Below are 27,290 nucleotides of genomic sequence, written 5' to 3' on the forward strand. Positions count from 1 at the left end.
TCATTTTCATATATGTAGGTGACACCTAGGGTAAGTTTGCAGACATCCATTCACTCAACAACAAATATTTATTGAACTTATGCCAGGCACTGTCCTACACACTGATGATACAGTAGCAGACTAGAGAGACAATAATCCCTGCACCTGAGGAACTTACATTCTAGTGAGGGGAATAAACAAGGAATACATTAGAACATATATATAATATATATTTTTATATATATTATGTGAGATAGGAAAGCCTAAAAAGAAAAAGTTAATTAAATAAGAAGGATACAACATGAACTTTTAGATAGGAACTCCTTAGAACTTGTCTTTAGTTTACAGACTATAAACTTGTCCCACCCAACCTAGTATTTCTCTGATATTTCTTTTCTTTTGCAAAGATCTTTGAGTTGAAATGGACCTTACAAAAATATATAATCATTTAGTCCAAACTGTCAACTAATGCATGAAATACTTAACTTCCTGACAGTTATTTAACTTCTTCAAAGAATATGTCCAGTGGCAAGAAGTTTACTACCGCACTATGCTGGCTGCTAGGGAAATAGACATGAATGAGATATGATTTCTGTCTCAAATGGCTTAAGTAAATACATAGAAGAGGCTCTTCACTATGCTATGAGAGAAATAATTATAAGATATTGGGGGCAGGGGCACAGTGGCCATCCCCATTTTGAGACAAAACTCAGGTTATAAATTTTACCGATTGTCTTAGTTCTTTTGTTCACTTTTTTGTTCATGGACTCATTCATTCAATATTAAGTTATGGGGTAAACACTAACTGAACATCTACTACAGTCAGACACTGTCTATTGCTAAAGTTGGAATATTACCTTTTACATTCCTGATGGCAATCATTTTAGCATCTCTAGCTATTTAAAATATAACAAAAAAAAGCCTATTTTAACTATCACTTGCCCTTATATCTTCTCTTTTTTGGCTAGATATGCCTGAGCCTTTTCAAGATTCCTGAAGTACTGATGAGCACACTCTTCCATGCCTTTTACCATTCCCCTCACACCCACAGTCCCCTCTGTACTCTCCAAGCCAAACATGACATTCTTGTGGGGCCAGGCTAGTGCACCCTCTAATGAGACTGAATATTTAAGACCTATTAATGCAAAGATGGCACTGGTTCGTGAGCACATTACATTCAGCTTAAACTCTTAGGCCTTCAAAGAAACCTTTGATAATTATGGCTGATGGCCCCATAACCCGGACTTACGCAGAAGGCTATTTTGATATATGGGCCAAACTTTGCATTAACCCCTAGTACATTTTATCTTTTAATTTCACTATATATATCATGCTAACAAAAACTGTAAAATTCTGCCAAAGAGTCACTATAATTCAAATCCAATGTTTTCTCTTTAAAAAAAAGAAGCAATAATTTGTTTTTGTACATTGTTTTCTTCTTCTAGAAGCCCAAAATACCGTCAAGAAAAAGATCATGCTTCCTTTAAAATATGCAAAACAACGAGAGTACAAGAAACGTTTCAAATTTCAAATTCATTTCATAAATATAGAACCATAAGATAATTGTTATAATTACTACAACAATGATAGAAAGTCCCATTTTCATCCCCACAACTTAGCAGGCACTGTATATCAGGACTTTAAATGCCATCAAATTCAATTCTCTCACCAATCCCATAATGTAGATGTCATCAAACCAAGTGAATGTCTAGTTGATTTCCAAGTATAGCCTATGCCACACTGCCATGTTATTAAGCAAAGTCACCTTTAATATGACCCAATATTACGGGAACCTACATGATGATCCACAGATATTTTCAGTGTTAAGTCTTTTGACTAAAAAAAATAAAAAATAAAGACAAAAATGGAATAGAAATGTGTTAAAAATGAAGATGAAAAAGCATATCACACTAAGAAACATAGAACAAAAATAAAATTATCATATAAAGGGAGATAACTTGCCATGATGTTCATTTGCAAATGGATTTCTTTTCATAGCCATTGAATTTACAATTAAGTGTCAATGTGACAAAATGATATATATGTAACAAAGAAACTCACAAAGTACCACTTCTCAAATATATCCAATGGATATTTGGCTTTTTTTTTTTTACGTTTTTAACTTTAAATAAAGGTTTTTCTTTCTTTTAAAGGAAACATGTTTTAAATTGTCTATGATTGCCTAATAATTGTTTATACTGACGCACTAGAATAGTCTGTGTCATCTAATAAGTATAAATCCTTCTCTTATACACAGAGATCATTCTTTCACTTAATGAAGATTTGTCAATCTCAACAGCAAAATACAGCTTCATCATTAGAAGGAACACTATCAAACGATTCAGATACTTTAAATTTGACTGGGAATTCCATCTTCTGTCTGCACAATAACTTGACAAATATTAGCGTGAACTGCTAAGGCAGTGTGACAACCGCATGCTGAGAGCAAAGTCTCACTAATGTGTTTTGGCATGCAGGTTTGTAATCACACATTTACATATGCAATGACCTACATTTGCATGTCAGATCACACACTGTCTTGGTTTATTAAGACTGGGCACCTCCCTGTGCTTGGCCGCCAGAGTGGCGAAAGAGGGCCAGAGGGCGGTGTTTTTTGGCAGTTGAGGGATGAACTGCCACCAAGGATTAGGTTGATATGGCCTGAGCATTAGACACTTCATTAGACATAATCTGTTTAACAGTGGGCAGTGTATGTAAACTTCACAGCCCATTTGCGGCACCTTTTTCCCCCTATGGCCTTTCTTCAAAGGGCAGTGTGGGTGAGTGACAGCTTGTCTCATCTGCTCCCATGTCCTGTCACCCAGTGTAGATGTGGAAAGCTGACATGAGAAGGAGCATAGCTGCACATCTCCAACTACCCTTGGGTCTCTCTGCCACACTGCAATTTGTATAAAAATAAGCTTGTATAAGAGGAGGTCTCCTTTAGCAGATCATCAGGCAGGTAATATATACATACATATATACTTCGGTAGCGATTATAGTATATTGTTGTCAATGCCACACTTCATTTTGCTGAGTTACATTCCACTGTAGGTAGCATTAAATTAGGGGCTTTAAATAAAAAATGGTATCATCAAATGGGTTCCCACTCAAGTAAAGAACTATTTTTAGGAAATAGCTATATTCTCTTTATTGAATGATGTTCTGTGTCCCATATGTTTTAAGTTACTGGGAATAAAATAACTCAGCAAAATACTGAGATTCAAATCACCATGAAATATAAACCAAATAAAATCACTTAAATTGACGTTTTGCTGTTCTCAGTTTGGAGTGTAAACTGAGTCTCAGTTCCTTGAAGTTCCTTAATGACCCAGGTTTTTTTTTTTCTAAGTGGCACAAAATGGCTTTTAGATTTGAGATGAGTCACTTAGACGACCTTCAACTTTTATGGAAGTAAAACCCCACTTTGTTTCTTCCACTATCAAATGAGGATAATGATGCCTTATCTACGACAGAAGGCTTTTCAAGTCACTTTTGCACCTCGCTATGGCCCCCTCCACCAGCTGCACCATGTATTTCCCAAGTGCACTGTGAACTCTGGCCTCATGCCCATGGCATTGCACTTGCTTCTTCCCATGCTTTCTGAATAACTTCCTTTTTCACACACAGCAAACCACAGCTCATCTTTGGGATTCAGTTCCATGTCAGCTCTTCTAAGGAATCATCTTCAACTCGCTCAGGCAGCTTTATTGGCTTCTACCTCTGTTTCTGTAGCAATTGACAGTAGTCATTCAACTCTATCAAGACACATACAAACTCAGGCACCATGTTGGGTCCTGGATCACACACACTTTTAATTATTTGTTTATACAGCTGACTCTTGAACAACACAAGTTTGAACTGTGCAGATCCACTTATATGTAGATTTTCTTCTACTTCTCCCCTCCCTGAGACAGCAAGAAACCCCTTCTCTTTCTCCTTCTCCTCTGCCTACCCAATGCAAAGACAATGAGGATAAAGATGAAGATCTACTTTCCACTTAATGAATATTAACTATCATTTCTCTTCTTTATGATTTCCTTATTAACATTTCCTTTTCTGTAGTTTATTGTAAGAATACATTATATAATAGACAAAACACACAAAGCATGTGTTAATTGACTGTTTCTGTTATCAATAAGGCCTCTAGTCAACAGTAGGCTATTTACAGTTAAGTTTTTAGGGAGTCAAAAGTTATATATGGGTTTTTAGCTGCACAAACTACCCTCTTGTTGTTCCAGGGTCAACTATGTATATACATTTCTCCTTCCAGACACTGAGTTTCTCAAAGGTAGAGTCCAAAGGGGTTTTTTTTTTTTCTTAGCTTTTTATAGAAACGCCATGAAGTAGAGAATAAATACTAACTCCGTTAATGTATTTGAAAGAACTAAATGAATGTAAAAGGCCCAAAATACATAGGGCATGACTATAATTATCTACAAGCTCTAAGTAGAATCTAGTAGAGAATCAGTATACTGTTCTGGGTTCTTATTAACAAACTTTTTTTTAATGTGAATACACTCTAATCACATTAACAAGAGATCTTACTAACTAATTGGGATTAACTTCTACATATTGGTCTGTGTTTACTGAGTTTCCTTCACACAGATACTTTTCATTTGAAAATAAAATTCATTCCGTTTGCCACTGGTTCTTATTTTCACAGGTGCAGACTCCTTAAACAGTAACTTCCCAGGACTAAATTAATTTCTTAATTTGCTTTAAATTTGAAGGCAAGGACACTTACTGAGCAATAAGATAATTCAGGATAACATTATGATGATAATCCTCTCTGGGGAAATTAGAAGAGTCACAGCATGAACTCAATAGTCTCCCCAGAGAGAAAATTATGTCCTGATAATTCCTCGAGGTATTGTTATCAATGATTTAATATACAAGCCAGTATTAATTACAATAATTAACACCATTAATAAGGTTTTCATTGTTACTGCAAATTCATCTCTTACTGGTGATTTTCCAGAGCCATTTAATTAAATAAACTACCTTATATTTTATATTGTTGCATTTCTCCAAAATTTAAAACTAACAAAACTTTAAAATAACTTTCAAATTTTATTTAGCAATAAAGCTCATGCTATTATCTTTTATCTTTAAAAAGGTGTTACCCACCTCCAAACTGCACAAACCAGAACATCCTTTCTATCATGTATTCTACAGACTTTCTGTCATATTTTCTACAGACTTCACTGGAAACCAAAAAAGGCAAATAAACAAAAAAACACCATATGTGCCACCAAGACCTAATTATTAGTGCTTCTTCCTATTTGAAAAATTATCTCCCTAAAATTTTTTAACTATGTAAAATGTAATCTATTCCTAAAGTTTCCTAAGTGTCAGAGACTTACATCAGTTTAGACAACATGCCATTAATCATTAAAACTGGCCTTTTATCAAAGGAGGAAATTTTACTATTGTGTAAGAAAAATGAGTGACCAAATATAACCAGTTATCTAATTAAATTTATAAGACCCTGGTATTTGTAGCATTTAGTTGTCATTAGTTATATTACCAGCATAATAATTATTACATCCAAATGATGTAACCAAAAATACTGATTATCTCTTCTATGTTATCATGAGCAAGATAATTAATTAATGTCAAAGATACTCCCATCTCCCCTACTTCCCTATGAGCACGACCAGCTATACCTGATAAAGTTAAATATGGAGAGAAAAAGCCTTTTACTGAAAGACAGAGACAGAGAGTAAAAGTGGTTGTTAACAATTTATTCATTTATTCCACAAATATTACTGGAGGGGGATACAGCACAAAGACACTAAAAAGGCAATAAACAAATATATAATAAAAAAAAGTGGTTACATGTATAATGAAAGACAAATTCTGAAGATATTTATATATTTTAATACTCATTTTAAAAACAGGGCTCATAAAGAAAGAGGACAGGTTGATTTGAAACCAAGTTGTTCACTCAACAAATATTTATTGAATGCATACTATGTGTACCATTCTGGGACTACTATGTGTACCACGCTGGGACTAGTGAGAAAGCTTATACCTAAGAGAAGAAAAATAATGAACAAAATAAGTGATAAGGTGATACATTCTATGGAGAAAAATATGGCAGGTTGGACATACTGCGTGAGTGGGAAGGTTCCATTTTCATTGAGTGATCAAGAAGGTGATATTAAAGTATATACTTGAAGAAGATGAATGAGCAAGCCAATGGGAAACTACTGAAAGGCTTTAAACAGATGTGAGTGAAATATTGCTATGTTGGGAATAGATTAAAGGGGAAAGGAGCAAGGATGAAAACAGATCAATTAGGAAGATACTGCAATAAGATAGGTGAAAGATTAAAGTAACTTCAGAGTAGCAGCAGTGGAGAAGAAAAGAAGTGCTTAAATTCTAAATGTATTTTAAAGCTTCGGCCTATGGTGAATGCTAACATTAAATATGAGATCAGAGAAACAGGAGGAAGGTAGTAATGGCTCTAAGAGTTTTAGCTTCAGCAACTGGAATGACAGACTTCCTACTGAGGAGAAGATGGTGGGTTGTCAGTCTGGAAGGAAATATTTAGAGTTCAGTTTGGGCCACATTAGGGTTGAAACATGCAAATTTGATGCCAAGTAGGCAAATGGATATATGAGTTTGGAATTCGGGGCAGAGGTCCAGGTTGAAATACAAATTTAAGAGTCACCAGCATAGAATCATGAGACTAGAAGAGAACACAAAGTAAGGGATATAGAGAGAAAAGAGCTCTAAGGAACTGAGCCTTGGGGCACTCCACTGTTAAGTGTCACCTTCTCAGAAGGTGAGAAGAAATCAATAGAGGGACCATTAAGACAAGAAAACAACAAGATTCCTGGAAGCCAAGTGAAGAACAGGTTTCAAAGAAGAGAGCATAATCAAGTCTACCAAATGCATCTGCTAAGTAAAATGAGGCCTGAAAACTGGCACTGGATGGAGCAAGAGAGGTAACTGTGACTTGACAGGAGCAGCTTAGGTGGCACAATGGGGTAGAGAGCTTAATTAGAGTAGATTTTAGAGAGAAAGGAGAAATGGGAGACTGAACTACAGAAAAACCTTTCTGGGAACTTTGCTATAAAAGGGAGCGGAGAAATAGGTCAACAACTGGAAGGAAGAGTAACTTAGACTGTTTAAGGGGTTTTCTTTTGTTTCATTTTGTTGTTTAGAGGGGAGAAATAATAGCATAGTAGCACAGACTCAGTAGAGGGGGTGCACATGGGAGGGTTGGCCCTTGAGAGCAGTGTGGATAGTTCATCTGGTAACAACAGAAAAGGCAGACGGTGTGAATACAGACTCTGGGAGGAGGATAACTATGGTAGGAGACTGTGGAGGTTCTCTTCTGACTGGCTGGTTCAGTTTCTTCAGTAAAATAGGAGCAAGGGCATCAGCTTAGAGCTAGGATGAGGAAAGGATATGTTATGGGTTTGAGGACAGAAAAGATATCAAGTGGGAGAGTTTGGAGCCAGGAAAGTAGGGAGTGGATGAGTTAAGGATGATTGCTGAGCAGCATTAGGCTTTACTTGAGTTTCATGGCCATAAATTTAACCTACAGCAAGAGTCCTCTTCCCTCAAAAAAGCTATTGTTCATTCTGTACCATCAATAAAGTTATTCAATAAAGGAAACTGTTACTAGGAGAATGTAACATCTAAATTTCTGAAAAGACTTCCAAAAATAGAAGCACTCTGCTCAATGCCTATGACAAACACGTTGGTAAAATCAGTTGACCAAAAGAAACAAGTTAAATGACACTTATTTCACAAAGAAAGTAACTCCAGAAGATAAGCTAGAGAAAAAAGAAGGTAATATAGTTATCGAGACTAAAATTCATACCCAATAGGGTGGGATACTTTCTTTCTGGCTGGCCTACAATGAACCCTGATTACTACCCTGAACATGCTACTCAAGGTAAACTTTATTTCATCCCTCCACATTCACTTCACAGAGATGCAAAATAGTAAATGGATTACAGTCTGAACTGCCATGAAGCTTAAAGGAATGGTCAGGCTACCTTACAGGTTAAGTTGCAAGACTCCAAGATAAGATTTTCATACTTTCCACACTGTAAGAATAAGGAATATTTGTTTTTCTACCCACAGATCTGAGTGACATGTCTTTTCTCTATCATAAGTAGCCAAAGTATTACACTATCTTCAAATTTAAAAAAAACATAACCTAGGCCTCTGATCACATCACAATGAAAATTAATCCTCCTTCTAATAACTCATAAAAATTCTTAAAATTGTACTCTGATTATAATTGGTTTATAATTAACATTTTGGAAAAAATGTGACTCTACCATAGCCATCTTCAGCCAATAACCATAAATCAAAATACTCACAAAATGTTAATTGTAAACTTCCATTGTTTAAAATTAGTCTTATAGTAAAGAGTAAAAATTTTACTATTTCCCAGTCACCACCTTTTATATAATTTGAATTTTTTTTTAAACCTAAATCCACTGTTCCACAAACAAGAGTCCAAAGGCAATGAAAATATACAGAACAAGAATCTAGTCAAAATATCCTTTCAATACCTTCTAGATGCTAGTGGAAGGAATCAAGAAAGGAAGAAAGGAGGAAAAAAAGGGAGGGTGGGAAAGAGTGGAGCCGATAGAAAAAATTTCAAAATACATCAATAAAGAAACATAAATCTCACATTCTAAAACAAAACAAAAGGAACTTATACTGTACTAAAAATGAGTCCACATATTATGCATTATGGAGTGACAGTATTCACTTTGAAACAAGAAAAAGAATGGATATGCCAAGATATCACTTATAATTATAACAGGGAATTGGTATTTGACACTCAGAAACCTGACTTCCTTAGTTTTCTGTTTATGCCCAGACTTCTACTACAAAAGTGAAAGAAGTCACTGGGCTAACCAGATGTTGCCATATCACCCCCATTACTCAGGTCAGTGGTGTGGAACAAAAAAAGGTTGTCAAAGCTGAGCAGAGGCTGTCCTTTCCCAGTCTTCTAAAATAATGCTACTGAGAGCAGTAACGTTTTTCAAAGACTTAATAACCAATAATGCCTATAAGCTCTTGTCAGGTAATCTTTCTTTCACTGTCTCACACCATCAGTGTGAATGCAGAGAGGAGGAAAAAGAAATGTATCTCCCTTCCCCCACCTGCCACAAGGCAGCTAGAACCTTGGATGACACTTGCCTGTTTCCAACAGGGAAAGAGGTCCACCCACACAGGAGCAGCAGCAGGAGGCATAAACGAAAGGAACAGTGTGAAAAGAAATGCAGAACTGCTTCTATAATTTTGAAATTTATACTGTGGGGCAGCCCAGTGTCTCACAGGAAAACAATCACTTTTATTTTTCCCTCCTACTGCCACTCCGACCTTTCCTGGTTGGTGAGTCAGTAGGAGGCAAAAATGAAAGTGCTTATTTTTTTCCTCTTTGAAACAGAAGGTTGTTAAAAACTGTGAATCTCAAAATCTCAAAACATGAACTACCTAATTTTTAGAGGTGTTATTTTATTGTCTTTGCTGGAAATAATATAATATGAAACAATAATGTTTGCATATGTGTGTAAAATGAGTCCTAAGAGGTCTATATTTAATAGATATGTTTATTATAATCTTGATAATATAATTTATGACCATAACATAAATATATATGGGGACTTTAAAAAAAAATCTTCTTGAAATTAAAATATTGGCCTTACTTTAAGCTAAGGGGTCTTTTTACTCAATATAGAAAATTCAGACAGGTATAACAAAGAAAAGCAATGTAATAGTGCAATTAAGTAAAGGACTCATTTCATTGAGTCTCTGGTTGGTTTCAATTACATATTCTTATTGAGCCCTTGCTACATGTAAGAAACTAAAGTACCACAGGGCATCCAAGGTAAGTAAGACACAGTCCTTTCCCTCAAGGAGATTTTAATCTAATAAGAGAGATAAGAAAAATGCCCATATAAAAATGACACCAAAGTATCAGAAATACCAGAAGAGAGATGCAAAGAAGATACCACCACATTTCCAAGGAAAGATACTGCTTTCAGAGGATCAGACAAAGCTTTATGGTAGAGACGCTTTGTTGATGGTTCTTAAAGGACGGGCAGGTTTTAGAAAATTGGAGGGGAAGATGGAGGGTACAAAATGAACAAAGTCACAGAAGCAGAAAAGATCTTTTTTTATAGATGGTTATTCTCTGAACAGTGCTTCTGCGAGAAGTCAACAGATGCACTAAAAATAAAAAAAGGATTCCATAGACAAATTAAGTTTGGAAAACACTAAAGCCTATACCACTCTTCAAAATTCATTCACAATGCACACTAGTGTAGGAAAGGCTCTGAGGAAGTACTGCCACAAAGTTGCTGTTTTCCCCAAGTCTCTTAAACCTACTTGACTACAGAACTCTTGTGAAAGAACACTTATCAATTGCCCAAATGTTTTCAGAAATACTATCCAAACAAAACTGGGACAAGGCTAGCAGAGTATACGTGAGACATATTGTAGAATGCCTCAAACACCAAGCTGAGAAATATAGTCTTCAGGAACAACAGCAATAAAAATGAGGTATCGCCCTGACATGGGGTGGCGACTGTTATTTTAAACATGTCATTACACATTAGCTTTATGACAAGCATTCACACTGAATGCAGGATGCTAAATAATGAATATATGTACATTTTTTACTAAAAGATTTTTTCACCTCATTTTATGTTATTAAATACAAGAAACAAGCAAATATATCACAGGAGAAATACACTACAAGTGAGAGGGAGAGAAAAGTAACCATCATGGAAGGCAGCTGTGGGCAAGGCAAGATCAGCCCACTAAAGCAGGGGCAGGTACAAAATGTACTGGCACTCCCAAACTTAGGCGCAGTCTCATCTTTTTTTTTTTTTTTTTTTTTTTTTTTGTCTTCCTTCCCTAAACCTAATACTAATGTTCAGAGCTTACAGGTCATTCAAATAAAGTTAAAAGCTAAAGCCGCCTTTTTGTTTTCATGTTTGCCAACGGGAACTAAGCATTATCAAACAATATTTTAAAATAAATATTTCTATTGAAATGGCAAACTGCACCCCCAAAATATGTGCAATTGTACTGTATCAATTAAAAATAAATAATATATTACACCTAAATAATTATATCTAAAAAGTGTACTAATTACACCTAAAACAATTATACCTAAAAGCCATAAACAAAACTGAAAAACAAAGCAAAAAAAAAATGCTGATTAAAACTTGGAAACTCAAAATTAGTACTTTTGTGCTACTTTATTTCCTAAAGCAACTGTAAATGTACTACTTGCTTACACATATTTAACATAGATTATATATACTTCTGACCACCTTAATTAGGATAAATTACCTGTGGTTGGAACTGAGGAATGGGCGGCCCTTGCATTCCTTGTGATTGCTCATCCATTGTCTGAAGCAACAGGAACTTTAGAACTCTGCAAAAATGTACAGTGGAAATTTAAATAATGTAATCATTACCAATTCACATCATTTATCATACGCCTGACGCATGCATTCAAATACTAAATTTACCTGATGCTTCAAAAATTCACTGAGATACACCACACTCTTCTGCCATTTGCTAAATCCAAGCAATGTTAGCTCCCACAAATATTCAGTCTCAACCATTTCCACTTCTTCAAAAGCATTATTTGCTTAGAAAATCCCGTTTCCTGAGATGAAATTCTTTCTTCTCCATTCCGCCTTATAAATCAAAGATACTTTCCTCTATCCAGCCACTATTAGAAGTATCAGAGTACGCTCCCTATAAAGTTCAATGTTTTACATCCCTAAAATGCACCTTATCCTAAAAATGTTAGTACTTTTATTCTTTCATCCAACTGTTTACTGTGATTTTTTTAATTTAAACTTCAAAGGCCAGTCCTCATATGAGTGTCTCCTCTTTCATGCATACTTTGTAATTATAAAGCATTCATCCATTAATTCAGTAAACTAGGCTGAAGGTAATTACGTGCCAGGTATTGCACAAGACTCAAAAATTGAAATATTAATCATGCACAGCCCTTACACTCCAGGAACTACATTTGCACCGATTCTACTCAATACTACGTGTTTCTAGGTTCTTTATAAATGTTACTTTATGACTAAAATCTGAGACTCAAAAAACTACGGTCTCTTTTAAATGGGATTAACTGATGGAACAACTAAAACACATCTTCACTTCATCATACTCTTTAAAAACCAATACAAATATTCTGGGCATGGTTCATTTGTATTACAAATTTCTTCTTCTACCCTGTGACTTGTCTTTTTAAAACCTTTCCAATGGTGTCTTTCCATGAACTAATGAATAGAAATTCATGGCTGGGCGCAGTGGCTCACGCCTGTCATCCCAGCATTTTGTGGGGCTGAGGCGGGTGGATCAGGAGGTCAGGAGATCAAGATCATCCTGTCTAACACCGTGAAACCCCGTCTCTACTAAAAGTACAAAAAACTTAGCCAGGCGTGGTGATGGGCACCTGTAGTCCCAGCTACTTGGGAGGCTGAGGCAGGAGAATGGTGTGAATCTGGGAGGGGGAGCTTGCAGTGAGCCGAGATGGCACCACTTCACTCCAGCCTGGGCTACAGAGCTAGACTCCGTCTCAAAAAAAAAAAAAAAAAAAGAAAAAAAGAAATTCATAATTTTAATGTGGTCTAAGTAATTAATCTTTTTCTTTATGATTAATGCTTTGTGTACTATTTATGAATTATTTTTCTACTCTAAGTTCTCACATTATTTTCTAATGTAAGGTTTATTTTTTTAAACTTTAATATTTAGATCTACAAACCATCTGGAATTAAGTTTTTTTAATGATATAAGTCAAAGTCAATCTTTGTTTTTCTTTACGGATATCCAACTGACCTCAAATGATATATTGAAAAGATTATCCTTTACCACACTGCACTGCTGCTATGTCATCTTTGTCATATACCAAATGATCATGTGTTTATATATATATATACACACACGTATATACACACACATATATGTATTTGCACTTTCTTTGCTGTTCCACTGGTCTATCTGCACTAACACCAATACTACACTATACAGTGTAGTACTGCCCTATAATGTACATACTACACGTACTATTACTACTCTATATAAAACTACAGTATTAATTACTATAGCTTATTATAAAGTCTTGATATCTACTTAATTACATGTCTGATTTTAATACGAATTGTAAAATCAATCTGCTTGTTTCAATTTTCTAAAAACTGCTCAGATTTTGATTGGGATTACATCAACCTTAAAGATCGATTTGGGGAGAACTGACATGTTAATAATATGGGGTTTTCAAACTCATGAACAGAGAATATCTCATTTATTTTAAGTTTCTTTCAATATGGCTTCCAGTTTCATTATACTGGTCTTTCACATCTCTTTTCAGATTATTTACTGTTTTATATTTTTTGATGTTACTATAAATGATGGAGTTTTTAAATTCAATTTTCTGATGGTTATTAATGTATAGGAATAAAACATTTTTGCATATTGCCCCTGTATCTTGCAAAATTCCTAAACTTGCATATTAGTCCAAGTAGCTTTTTCTGTAGTTTTTTGCCTTACTACAATAGATAGACCCTCCAGTACAATGAATAGAAGTAGAGAGCAGACATCCTTTCTTTGCTCTTAATCTTAGGAAAAAAGTATTAAATCTGTCACCAGTAAGTATTATGTTAGCTATACATTTTCTATAGATGCCCTGATTTATCAGGTTGATAATTCCCTTCTATTGTTTGCTGGAAGTTTTTACAAAGAATAGATGTTAGATTTTTATAAAAAATTTTGCGTCTATGGAAATTATTACATGTTTGTACTTTTTTAATCTGTTAAAATGTTGAATTATGTTGATTCAATTTTGAATATTAAACCAGTATTCATTTCTGGGATGAACCCCACTTGGTCATGATAAATAATCATGTTTATACAGTATGGGATTCAAGGAGGGGAGGAGGATGAAGGATAATTCTAAAAGTGAATCCAAATACCTTTTAGTATGAAATCCAATATTAAAATCAGCATTTCATACCTAGTGTCCCACAGACAGTTTCACAAGATATTCCATGAAAAAAAAGAAAAGAGTTTCTTGGTCAAAGACCCCTATGAAATACTATTTTTTATATGAATCTCTCTTGAAGAGTCATAGTGAATAGCATAGCAAAGGATCCAAGCAGGCCTGCAATTAGTAAAAGTTTTTTAACTTTCTTCTTTGCTTTGTTTTCTTTGTGTAACATTTTAAAATATCCCTCAGTCTGACTGATCCAAAGAAGACATTTTGAGAAATTCTGTGCTAGGTTATAATAAAGTGGGTTTGCTAGAGCTACTGATAAGTTACAATATCTAAGTAAATAAAATCATGAAAAAAGAAATACAAAACTCAAGGAAACTTAAAGTGTTTTACTGTAGAAGTCTACATAAAGAACTCACTTCTACGGTATCCTCATAAAGAAGGTCAAGGAGCCTCTGCACATAAATAAAATTCTCAATAAATTTCTCATATTGAATTTAAACTTAAAAAGAGTGAAAAAAACCACAAACTGTGTTTTTCCTCTGCTCTCACACCACAACAATCACAATAAGACTTCTGTGACCAAATGTGTAGAGGTTTCTCTCCACACATCAAGCAAATAATCAGTTCTGCAGTGGACATTAGCTGGGTTTCTTCCAATTCAATTCCAACACTATCTTCCTGGAGATAGCACCAGATCCCACAAGCTAAGGGCTCAGTCCCACAAGACCACCGCCCCCTTTCCATCAGTTCTGGAACTTCTGACCAACCCACTTCAAGCTGGGGTTCCCACGACCCCCTCTCTGGGTTTATTTGCCAGAGCGGCTCACAGACCTCCGGAAGGGAAATACGTTTACCGGTCTATTATAAAGAATATTACAAAGCATACGATGGAGAGATGCATGGGCAAGTATGGGGGAAGGGGTGCAGAGCTTCCATGCCCTCTGCAGACACAACACACTCCAGGAACTTCCAATGTGTTCAGTTATCCGGAAGCGCCCTGAACCCGGCCGCTTGGGCCTTTTGTGGAGATTTCATTGGCTAGGCATGATTGACAAACATACAGAAACGTGACTGGACAAAAAAGCTATGATCAAATACTAACAGACTGAGTGGGGAAACCCAGCGAGGCCTGTCTGTTCAGCTTCTTCTTGGCCTCTTTGTGCAGCATTCCTCCTCCAGAGTATGGGACAGAACCCCTTCTGAAATGAAGGTGTTAAGACCTACAATCAGACAGAGCAGGTCAGAAAATTTCTTTATGGCTGTCTCCAAGACAGAAAGGTGGGGGAAGACCCCTTCCTTCGGGAGAGAAAGAAGCAGGTGAGAGGGCAGGAGAAGGTCACAGAGAGAGATTGTTTTCTGAGGCCTGCTTCTGAGCCCTGAGGCACCCCAATATTAGAACAAAAGGCTGTAACAGCATTATGGGAGTTATGATGCAGGAACTGTGGATGAAAACGTATACCTATTACAGTAAGTACAATGAATAAAAATTATTTGCATAATACATCTAACATAATTCCATGTGACGCAATCTCGCTCTGCCGCCCAGGCTGGAGTGCAGTGGCGTAATCGCGGCTCACTGAAACCTCTTCCTCCTGGGTTCAAGTGATTCTCCTGCCTCAACCTCTTAAGTAGCTAGGATTACAGGCGTGTGCCACCACACCCAGCTAAATTTTGTATTTTTAGTAGAGATAGGGTTTTACCATGTTGGTCAGGCTGGTCTGGAACTCCTGACCTCAGGTGATCCATCCGCCTTGGCCTCCCAAAGTGCGGGGATTACAGGGGTGAGCCCCCACACCCAGCCTTCAGTGGGTTCTTAATGTTATTATAGAATATGTCAATGTTTACATACTGATTTAACACCATTACTTATGTCCTCAGAAGACCAAATAGTTTATCTTGTACCACTAATCCTTTCATAAATGGAAAGAAAAATATACTTTAATATATAACATATTTTAATATGCATTCAATCTTCCAGATTGTAAGTTCTATGTTTCAGGGACACAATTGTGTCATCCACAGCTGTATCACCAGTGCTTACATCAATACCTGGTACAAAATAGGTGGCTGAAGGAATATTTATTTAATGAATGAATACATGCATGTCAAGAAAAATCAAGTAATTGTTGCTACAAATTAAGTATAAAATCAATGACCAAAAAACTATCATCACATTTAACAAATCTGGCAACCAATCTTCAAACAAACAAACAAAACACTCCCCAAAGAAGGTGCTGCCTGAATTGGGTTTTAAATAATGAATAGGAAAAGATGAGCTAGGGAAGAGAGGAATTCTGAGAAGAGGAAAGAACACATCAAAACAGTAAAAAGTATAGTACACACCAATTTAAAAGTAATTTCAAATTAAAGTTGGTGAGTTGTGGGAGACAGTGGGTAGGGAATTAGTAGCAAAAGATTAATCTAAAAATACACAAGTGTCAGTTTATGGAAAAAAAAATTATGATATCCATTTGAAATGAGAGAGATATTGTTAGGTTTTAAGCAGCTGAAAGAGAGGGAAGTTCACTATCTTTGAAAGACTATCTTTCTAGCAATAGGACAGATGGGCACAACCACAAGCAAGAAAGCCAGTTAACAGGCTACTGCACCAATACAGACAAGAGATGACAAGAGTCATCATGAGGTACCTCTTAATCATCCTCCACCAGCTGTCAACACAACTAACCCACTTTCCTGAATGTTCTGTTCTTCACATCCTCCTGGTTTCTCTCCTAGCTATTCTAAGTTCCCTTTTCTATTTAACTTATACATGCTGGAGTCCTCCAAGACTTGAATCTTTTTTTTTTTTTTTTTTTTTTTTAACCTACACACTTTTCAAGTCGTCCAGAATAATGTCCTTTAAATTTTTTTAAAATTTTTTATTTTTTATTTTTTGTAGAGATGGGGTCACACTATGTGGCCCAGGCTAGTCTAGAACTCCTGGGCTCAAGTGATCCTCCCACCTCAGCCTCCCAAAGTGCTGGGATTTCAGGAGTGAGTCATCATGACTGGCCAGGATCATGGCCTTGGAATACTACTGTTATATGGTTACTCTGAAATTTGTATCTTCACTGCAGGTATCTATCCTGAGCTCTGAACTACAAATACCTATATCTAACTGTCCACTTGGTGTTTCCACCGGAATAAAGGATTCCACCTCTCATGCACTACAAAACTTGCTTTTCCTCCAATCTTTTTTTTATTTCTACATGCATCACCATCTACTCAATTGACCCAGCCTCACAATTCTCAAACTTTTAGGTCTCCACATTTCTTTACCTGAGGTCTCTAAAGACCTTTTGTTTATGTGGGTTAAATCCATCTATATTCTCCATATTGGCAATTAAAACTCGGAAATTTAAAAAATACATACTAATTTATTTACCAATAGCATAAGCCCATTTTATCTATCTATCTATCTATCTATTTTATAAATAGCTACATTTTCCAAAAGTTAGTTAGAAGGGAAGAAGTGTCTTACATTTTGCAAACTTAATGTCTATCCTCATAGAAAAAGTTTCTGCATTCAATCTGTTGAGACACATTGTTTTGGTTGAAGTACAGACATATGTTGCTCAACGAAGAGGACATGTGCTAAGAAATATCTTCTTAGTTGATTTTGTCACTGTATGAACATCATGGAGTGTACTTCCACAAACCTAGATGGTATAGCCTACTACACAGCTAAACTATATGGTATAACCTATTGCTCTTAGGCTACAAACCTGTATAGCGTGTTATTATACTGAATACCAGACAACTGAAACACAGTGGTATTTGTGTATCTAAACATGGAAAAGGTAATGCACTGCACTACAAACATTACAACACCTATGATATCACTAGGCAATAGGAATTTTTCATCTTCATTATAATCTTAAGAAACCGTAAGTTTTATATGCAGTCCATAAAGCATCATTATGTGGCGCATGGATATATATTAAAAAATCTGTCCTTCCACAAATGTATAGGTGAAAAAAACAGAAGTATTTTAATAACCATTTTATATCACTGTAGATATTCTTCTTTCATACTATACCAAATTTGTCAGGTGGTAGGTTCCCAAACTGCAGTGTGCACACTCAAATTATTTCTATGAACCTTCATACTCTTAAAATCCAATAGTCTATCTTGCCCTTTGCATAGATCTTTATTATACAAGATTTTTTACATTGGTCATCTGAAAATTTTTAGTCCACTGAGTTATTCAGATCTTCTAAATGTTGGCTATTTCATTATACCATTTAAAAAATCACATTAGTCGAGATCACCACTAATCTCATCCAAAAAATCTTTAAATACCAAGAAGATGTCAAGGTCATACTGATGAATACAGGTTTTCCATAACTCTAATTTTCACTTTAAAAGTTCAAATATCATTAACAACAAATAATGTCAGTCGTTTTCCTTTAAAGGACAGGCAGTTTGTTTTCCTAAAAATATCTATGAAATGCCTGTCTGAATATTGTCTTGCTTTCAAGTAAACATGGTGTTCCATGAAAACAGTAGCTACTCACCTTGCTCTTCAAACAACTGCACAAATGCTTTTCCTTGAGACAACTTTGATTTGCTGCAGTAGAACTTTAAGCGCACTTCCAATTTCACATATCATATTAAAAGACATATACTCAAAAGCTGACATTTGATAAGAATAATACTCTTTTACCACTTCATCAAGGACATTTTAAAATGAAACTTGCTCCCTACATTCAACACATCAGTAAGCATCATTTGTTCTACTTCCAAAATACACCTGAAATTTGTTCATCTTCCTCCGTTACCACTAATACTACCCTACAAGTTATCATCATGTCTCTACCTGGGACTACCATAATGGCCTACTAATTGATCTCTCCTTTTCTACCATTCTCTCCAAAGTGATATTTTGAAACATAAATGAAATTATAACACTCTCATTGTTCTTAGAATAAAATTCAAACTCCTTTCTGAAAAACAGTAGAATTCTGTAAGTAACCTCCTGCCTGCCTCTCCCACATTACCAGCCCAGTCTCTCTTAATGAATGCCTTCCATCAGCACTAAACTCCTTTCTGTTCTTGAAATCTGTGAAATCCTTTCTGGCATCAGACCTTTGTATTTACCATCCTCTAGGCCCAGAATCCCTGAAGGGCTAGTTCAAAATCAGCTCTATCCTAACTGCCCTCGCCAAAGTAGTGTCCTGCCCCCACCCTGACCCTTGCTTGATTCATATCTTCACGCTTTAGTTTCTACACAGGAATTATAACAATTTGTAATTGTCTTACTATTTACTTTTTTATTGTGTATCTCCTCTGCTATGATATAAGTAGCAGAGGATGAGACTGTCATTTTGTTCCCTGCTGTACTCATCAGCAAGCAGCTGGCATATAATGGACACTCAATAAACATCGCTGAATGAATAAAACATGAAAGGAAATGGAGAATAGAGGATCGATGTTAGCATTGCTTGTTTTGACTTTTAGGACTTGTGACTGATTAGATATGGTGGGTGATGGAAAATGGAAGTTAAAAATGATTCCACGATTTTAGCTTGGGGGAAACAGCACATGGTGGTACCACCATCGAAAGTAGGTAATAGAGGGGAAATAAACATAAGGCAGGTGTCAGGAAGGACAAAATACATAATGAGATTCACACAGAAAAACCTAACTAAGTTATTAGGAGAAAAACCATACAGAACAGTTTTATAATAGTCAAAATTTCTTTGGGGAAGGGGAGTTCAATATATTGTCTTGAAATTCTCAAACCAATTAGTTGTTTATCACCTAAAGCTTTTTAGTGTGATTGACAAAAGTTCTCTTAAGCATATTATGGTAACCCCAAATATTTTAAGTACTACAAATATTTTCACATATATCCAGAAACTCAATGCACATTAAAGTAAAACAATCTTCTTACCCTATTATTGCGTATGGTCACATATTTTATGGAAAATAAAAGAACAAAATTAGGAATCTGAATATCAGATACAAACGCTAATTAAATGACAAAACCATTTAGTTTAAAGACATTAGATCTGTTTGCCAGTGGATTGAATTTTCATAATGCATATGACCCTGATAAGAAAACTATTAAACAAAGTACAATATACTGTATATATTACAAATAATACAGTCCTCAATGACACTATACTAGATAACATTATACTAGATAACTATCTTCATGTAAAAACTGCAATAACATTATAACAGTTCCCTAAATGAAAATAATGCCTTTTCTAGTTCCCATATTTAATAAGTTAATTTTTCTAAAGCTAAAATTTTAAGATAATTACCAGCAAATTAAATCATGCTAAGTATATACTTTTTCCTGAATATTACTTGAATTGAAAAACTACAGCTAACATATTTACCTTAGCTAAAATCTTAATCAAAACAAGAAGCTTTAATCTACATCTATAGACATCTTCAGTGAATTTCATCTTTGAAATTTATTTTGCAGAAATTGACCTAAAATAAACCAATATACATTTCAAAACATTAATTTGATTCTTGGCCAATTATATAGCATTAAAACATGCAATACAAAAGTTTTTTTAATGAGGCTTAAAAATATGTTTTTAAGAAAAATCATTGGTGCATTTTACCTGTGATCATAATTTTTGTCAAAAAAACTTTATAATTGGACTTTAGGCAGAAAACAAATAATCATATTAAAGAATGTTAAACCAAAGAAAAATTATTCATGCTATATATACTTAATGAAGAAAGATTTAAAGAGCGGTTAATCTCATAATCTTTCAAATTCAACTTTTAACTTAAAATGTAAAGTAAATCCAATTTAACCAAGAATATCCATAGATTCTATTTGTTTAAATGCACTTCCTCTTTATGTTTCCAAAGATTATTTAAACAGACTTCCTCTTTATGCTTCCAAGTAATAATTCCATGATGCTATTAAAGTTTCCCTAAAATGAATTATTGACATAGTATGAAATCTTAAATATCAAACTATGTGCTTACCAATTTGAAGAGATTTCAAATAGAGCTTCAGAAGTTTTTAGTTTTCTGATTTTTTTCAGAATTCTAAAGAGTTGACGCATATTAGTCCCAACTTATTTAATAGTTTCCTTTTCTTGAAATAAAGTGCCTTTTCAACCTTCAAGGTTATTAATAAACTCTTCAATATTCCTTCCAGTTATATGTACCATTTAAATATTCTGAGAATATTAATAAGACACTTCATTGATTACAACTACAGCTCATAAATAACAAAAAAATCAATCATATTTAAATAGCAACACTACTCCCATCCAAAGGAAAATTACTGATTGAGCTATATGTACATGTGATACCTAAAAAATGAAAGGGTATCATGGAAACTTTATGGTGACTGATACTTGGCAGAGTCTGAACACTCAAATCCAGAACTAATATTTTTCTTGGCCCCAAGTCACCATTCAGCAGGAATATTCCTGACCTCACTTTCCTGCCTCCATTTAACTGAGTCATCCAGTACTTCCCATAATCAAGCAAATGACATGTCTATATCAGACAACACAAAAAAATAAGTGTTTAGAGTTGATAGCTCATTCTTACATTTCTGTGTTATGATGAGTTTTTAAGAACTACTAGGATAACTATCAGATCTTTGAAAAGAACGATGAATGTTTCTAGTATCCCAGTCTCAACATTTATAGTTAAACACATTAAACTAACCTACTACCAACCTTGGTGTCTAAAGCCCTTCTCCACTTAAAGGAATTAGGGTTCTTTGGAGAAATAATTGGTTCCAGGACCCAGGGTGAGAAAGTACAAGCTGAGCCTGAAACGTTTTGTTGTGCCAAAGACAAGGTAGTATTCAAAGAACAATGTGGACATGTCAAAAAGACACAAAAGCCAGCTTGAATGGGTTCCCGTCAGCCACATTTGGCACAATTTGAGAGTAACAAATCCATTGAATAAAGTAAGAACCCATGAGCTGATAACAACATAAATTAATAAATAGTGAAAATGGGGAACCTACTTCTTACAAAAGAATGCCACCTAATAAAGAAAGAACACTGGGATTTAAAATTCAGTATTTCCCAGTCATCACAGAAATAACTAATTCAGGCAAGAATCATCAATGGATGACTAGTGCAGCAAAGTTTTTACAGTGTCTCACAGTATTTCCCACCCTCCCCAAAAAAACAATTATTTTTATTACAACATTTTAATGCAATTATTATTATTAATTACAAAGGGAAAAAGAGTGATTTCATAGTAGAGAGCCTGGCAGATATCACATCAGCCAAATAATCAAAAGTTAACATCACCAGTAATGGGACATGCAGATATGTGCCTCCAAATACAATGCACTAAGCAGAAAACATCACCTCTGTGATATTACTGCCAAAAATGTAAACCCTGAATTGTTTCAGCTATTTAAACTGACAAATAAAAATTCTATATATTTTATACAATAATGTTTTAAAATGTGTATATAGTGGTGAAGTCTAGGATTTTAATGCACCTGCCACTGGAGTAGTGTATATTGTACCCAAAAAGTAGTTTTTCATCCCTCACATCCCTCCCACCCTTCCCCATTCTGAGTCTCCAATGTCCATTATCCCACACTGTATGCCTTTGTGTACCCATAACTAGGCTCCTACTTATAAGTAAGAACATGCAGTATTTGATTTTTGATTCCTCAGTTACTTCATCTAGAATAATGCCCTCCAGTTCCATCCAAGTTGCTGCAAAAGACATTATTTCATTCTTTGTTACAGCTGAGTAATATTCTACACACACACACACACACACACACACATATATATACACACATTTTAATATATTATTATATAAAATACACATAAACTGTTAATTATAAACATGTTTATGTAAATATATATAAATTTAATATATAGATATATATAAAACATATATACACACGCACACCACATTTCTTTATCCATTCATCAGCTGAGGGGTACTTGGGTTGATTCCATTTCTTTGCAATTATAAATTGTGCTGTAATAAACATATACATGCAAGTATCTTTTTGATACACTGACTTCTTTTCCTTTGGGTAGACATCCATCAGTGGAATTGCTAGATCAAATAGATTTACTTTGAGTTCTTTGAGATATTTCCATACTGCTTTCCATAGAGGTGGTACTGATTTACATTCCCACCAGCAGTGTGTAAGTGTTCCTTTTTTACCATATCCATGCTAGAATCTATGACTTTTAAAATAATGGCCATTGTGACTGGAGTAAGGTGGCATCTCATTATGGTTTTAATTTGCATTTCCCTGATAATAAGTGATGTTGGGCATTTTTTCATATTTGTTGGCCACTTGTATATCTTCTTTTGAGAAATGTCTATTCATGTTTTTTTTGTTTTGTTTTGTTAATCTTTTAATTACATTTTTTTCTTGCTGATTTGAGTTCTTTGTATATTCTGCATATCGGTCCTTTTGGGTTCATAATTTGCAAATATTTTCTCCCATTCTACAGGTTGTCTATTCTGATGATTATTTCTTTTGCTGTGTAGAAGTTTTTAAATTTAATTTGGTACCATTTATTTATTTTGTTGCAGTTGAAGTTGTTTTTGGAGTCTTCATCATAAATTCGTTGCCTAGGTCAATGTCCAGAAGAGTTTTCCTTAGGTTTTCTTCTAGAATTTTTAGTTTCAGGTCTCGGATTTAAATCTTTAATCCATTTTGAGTTAACTTTTGTAATATGGTGAGAGATAGGGATCTAGTTTCATTTTTCTACATGTGGCTATCCAGTTTTCCCAGCGCCATTAATCAAATAGGATGTCCATTTCCCAATTTATGTTTTTGTATTCTTTGTCAAAGATCAGTTCGTTGTAAGTGTCTGTCTTTATTTCGGGGTTTGCTATTCTGTTCCATTAGTCTTTGCATCTACTTTTATACCAGTACCATGTAGCTTGGATTACTATAGCCTTGTAGTATGATTTGAAGTGAGGTAATGTAATGCTTCCAGACTTATGCTTTTTGCTTAGGACTGCTTTAGCTCTTTGGGCTTTTTGGTTCCATATAAACTAGAGGATTGTTTTTCCTAATTCTGTGAAAATGATATTGGTATTTTCATAGGAATTTCATAGGACTGCTTTGGGCAGTATGGTCATTTTCACAATATTGATTCTTTCAATCCCTGAGCATGGGATGTATTTTCATTTGTTTTGTTTATTTCAGCAGTGTTTTGTAGTTCTCCTTGTAGAGATCTTTCACCTACTTGGTTAAGTATATTCCTAGGCTTGGAGCTTTTTTTTTTTTTTTTTTTGTAGGTAGGTATTGTAAAAGGGATTGACTCCTTCATTTAATTATTAGCCTGTTCATTGTTGGTGTATAGCAGTGTTACTGATTCCTGTACAATGATTTTGTAACTTGATACTTAATTCATTTATCAGATCTAGGAGTGTTTTGGAGAAGTCTTTGGGGTTTTCCGGTATAAGATCATATAATAAGCACACAGAGACAGTTTGACTTCCTCTTTTCCAATCTGGATGTGCTTTATTTCTGTCTCTTGCCTGATAGCTCTGGCTAAGTCTTCAAGTACTATATTGAATAGAAGTGGTGAAAGTAGGCATTCTTATCTTGTTCCAGTTCTTAGGGGGAATGCTTTCAACTCTGTCCCATTCAGTATGATGTTGGCTGTGGGTTTATCATATATGGCTTTTATTATTTTGAGGTATGTTTCTTTATGCCTAGTTTGTTGAGGGTTTTTATCATAAGGAGATGCTGGCTTTTATCAAATGCTTTTTCTGCATCTACTGAGATGATTATATGGTTTTGTTTTCAATTCTGTTCATGTGATCAATCTTATTTATTGACTTACTGCGTTGAACCATCCCTGCAACCCACTTGATCATGGTGAATTTTTATTTATTTATTTATTTATTTATTTATTTATTTTTGATGTGCTGTTGAGTTTGGTTTGCTAACACTTTGTTGAGGAGTTTTGCATCTGTGTTTTACAAATACTGGTCCGTAGTTTACTTTTTCAGTTATGTCCTTTCCTGGCTTTCATATCAGGGTGACATTGGCTTCATAAAATGAGTTAAGAAGGATTCCCTCCTCAATCTTTAGAAAACAGTTTCAGTACACTGGGTACTAACTCTTCTTTGAATGTCTGGTAGAATTTGTCTGTGAATCTATGAGGCCCTGGGCTTATTTTTCTTGGCAGTTGTTTTTTGGTTATTTAATGACTGATTCAATCTCATTGCTTGAGATTGGTCTGTTCAGAATTTCTATTTCTTCCTGATTCAATCTAGGAGGGCTGTCTTTTTCTAGGAATTTAATCAATTTCCTCTAGGTTTTCTAGTTTGTGCACATAAGGTGTTCATAGTAATATCAAATGATCTTTTGTATTTCTGTGATATTGATTGTAATGTCTCCAGTTTCACTTTTAATTGAGCTTATTTGGATCTTCGCTCTTCTTTTCCTGGTCAATCTAGCTAGTGGCCTATCAATTTTATCTTTTCAAGTAACCAGCTTTTTGTTTCATTATCTTTTGTACTTTTGTTTGTTTGTTTGTTCCAATTTCATTTAGTTCTGCCCTGATCTTTGTTACTTCTTTTTCTTCTGCTAGCTTGGGTTTGGTTTGTTCCTGTTTCTCTAAGAAGAAGGTGTGATATTGGGTTGTCAATTTGTGATCTTTCAGACTTTTTGATGTAGACGTTTAGCACTATAAACTTTCCTCTTAACACTGTCTTTGCTGTATCCTGGAGATTTTGATAACTTGTGCCACTGTTATCATCCATTTTGAAAAGTATTTAAATTTCCATCTTGATCTCATGGTTAACCCAAAAATCATTCAGAAGCAGACTGTTTAATTTCCATGTATTTGTACAGATTTGACGGTTCCTTCTGGAATTGATTTCTAGTTTTATTTTGCTGTGGTCTGTGGTCTGAGAATATACTTCATGTGATTTCTACTTTTATAAATTTATTGAGACTCAAATTTTGTGGTCTATCATATGATCTATCTTGGAGAATGTGTTATACCTTGTGCTGATGAGAAAAATGTATATTCTGCAGTTCTTGGGTAGAATGTTCTGTGAATATCTATTAGGTTCACTCGTTTACAGTGCAGCTTCATTTTTTCTAGAGTGCTGTTTAAGTCCAGTGTTTCTTTGTTGAATTTCTGCTTCAATGATCTGTTTAGTACTGTCAGTGGAGTGTTAAAGTCCCCACTATTGTTGTGTTGCTACCTCTTTTCTTTAATCTAGTGGTATTGCTTTATGAATCTGGGAACTCCAGAGTTGGGTACATATATGTTTAGGATTGTTATATCTTCTTGTTGAATTGATCCCTTTCATCATCCTATAATGATGCTTTTCTTTTTTTACTGTTATTGCTTTAAATACTATTTTATCTGATATAAGAATAGCTATTCCTGCTTGCTTTTAGTTTCCATTTGCATGAAATATCTTTTTCCACTCCTTTACCTTAAGTCCACAAGAATCCTTATGTGTTAGGTGTATCTCCTGAAAACAATACTTATTTGGCTTTTGATTTGTATCCATTCTGCCAGTCTGTATCTTTTAGGTAAGAGGTGTCCAAGATTGGCTAAGTAAGCCAATCTTTTGGCTTACTTAGGCCACAACGGAAGAAGAATTGTCTTGGGTCACCCATAAACTAACGATAGCTGATGAGCAAAACAAAAATAAATAAAATAAAAATGCAAAAATATTTATAATGTTTTAAGAAAGTTTAAGAATTTGTGTTGGGCTGCATTCAAAGCAATCCCAGACCACATGTAGTGCATGGGATGTGGATTGGACAAGCTTGTTTTATGTGGAGCATTTAAACCATTTACATTTAATATTAATATTGAGATGTGAGGTACTGTTCCAGTCATCATGTTGTTACCTAGTGACTTTGTTCTCTTCATTTTGTTATTGTTTTATAAGCCTTGTGAATTTTATGCTTTCAGGGGTTTCCATTCTCATGTATATCAACCTTTTGTTTCAAGATTTAGAATTCCATTTAGAATTTCTTGCATGGCTGGTCTAGTATTGACAAATTCCTTCAGCATTTGTGTGTCTGAGAAAGACTGTTTGTCCTTCATTAATAAAAACTAGTTTTGCTCAATACAAAATTCTTGGTTGTCAATTATTCTTTTTATGGAGACTAAAGATAGGACCCCAATCCCTTCTAGCCTATAAGGTTTCTGCTGAGAACTCTGCTGTTCATCTTATATGGCTTCCATTGTAGGTTGCCTGATGTTTTTGTCTTACCATTGTTAGAATTCTATCTTTCAAATTGACTTTAGGTAGCCTAACGACTATATGCTTTGATGATATTCCTCTTGTAATAAGTCTACCAGGAGTTCTCTGCGTTTCTTGTATT

General features: G+C 34.8%; 1 protein-coding gene across 3 annotated transcripts in view; it reads right to left on the bottom strand.

Annotated features, from left to right (window-relative positions):
- NEK7 (NIMA related kinase 7) overlaps positions 1 to 27,290 on the bottom strand; it is a 144,188-nt gene that overhangs the window by 65,528 nt on the left and 51,370 nt on the right. For all 3 annotated transcript variants that reach the window (XM_050765348.1, XM_050765340.1, XM_050765357.1), the window contains one exon: positions 11,323 to 11,407. In XM_050765348.1, coding sequence (XP_050621305.1) covers positions 11,323 to 11,379 — 57 coding nt within the window. In that variant the 5' untranslated portion in view covers positions 11,380 to 11,407. The remainder of the gene's footprint in view (positions 1 to 11,322; positions 11,408 to 27,290) is intronic.

The sequence above is a fragment of the Macaca thibetana genome, chromosome 1 (genome assembly GCF_024542745.1).
Source record: "Macaca thibetana thibetana isolate TM-01 chromosome 1, ASM2454274v1, whole genome shotgun sequence".
Classification (NCBI taxonomy): domain Eukaryota; kingdom Metazoa; phylum Chordata; class Mammalia; order Primates; family Cercopithecidae; genus Macaca; species Macaca thibetana.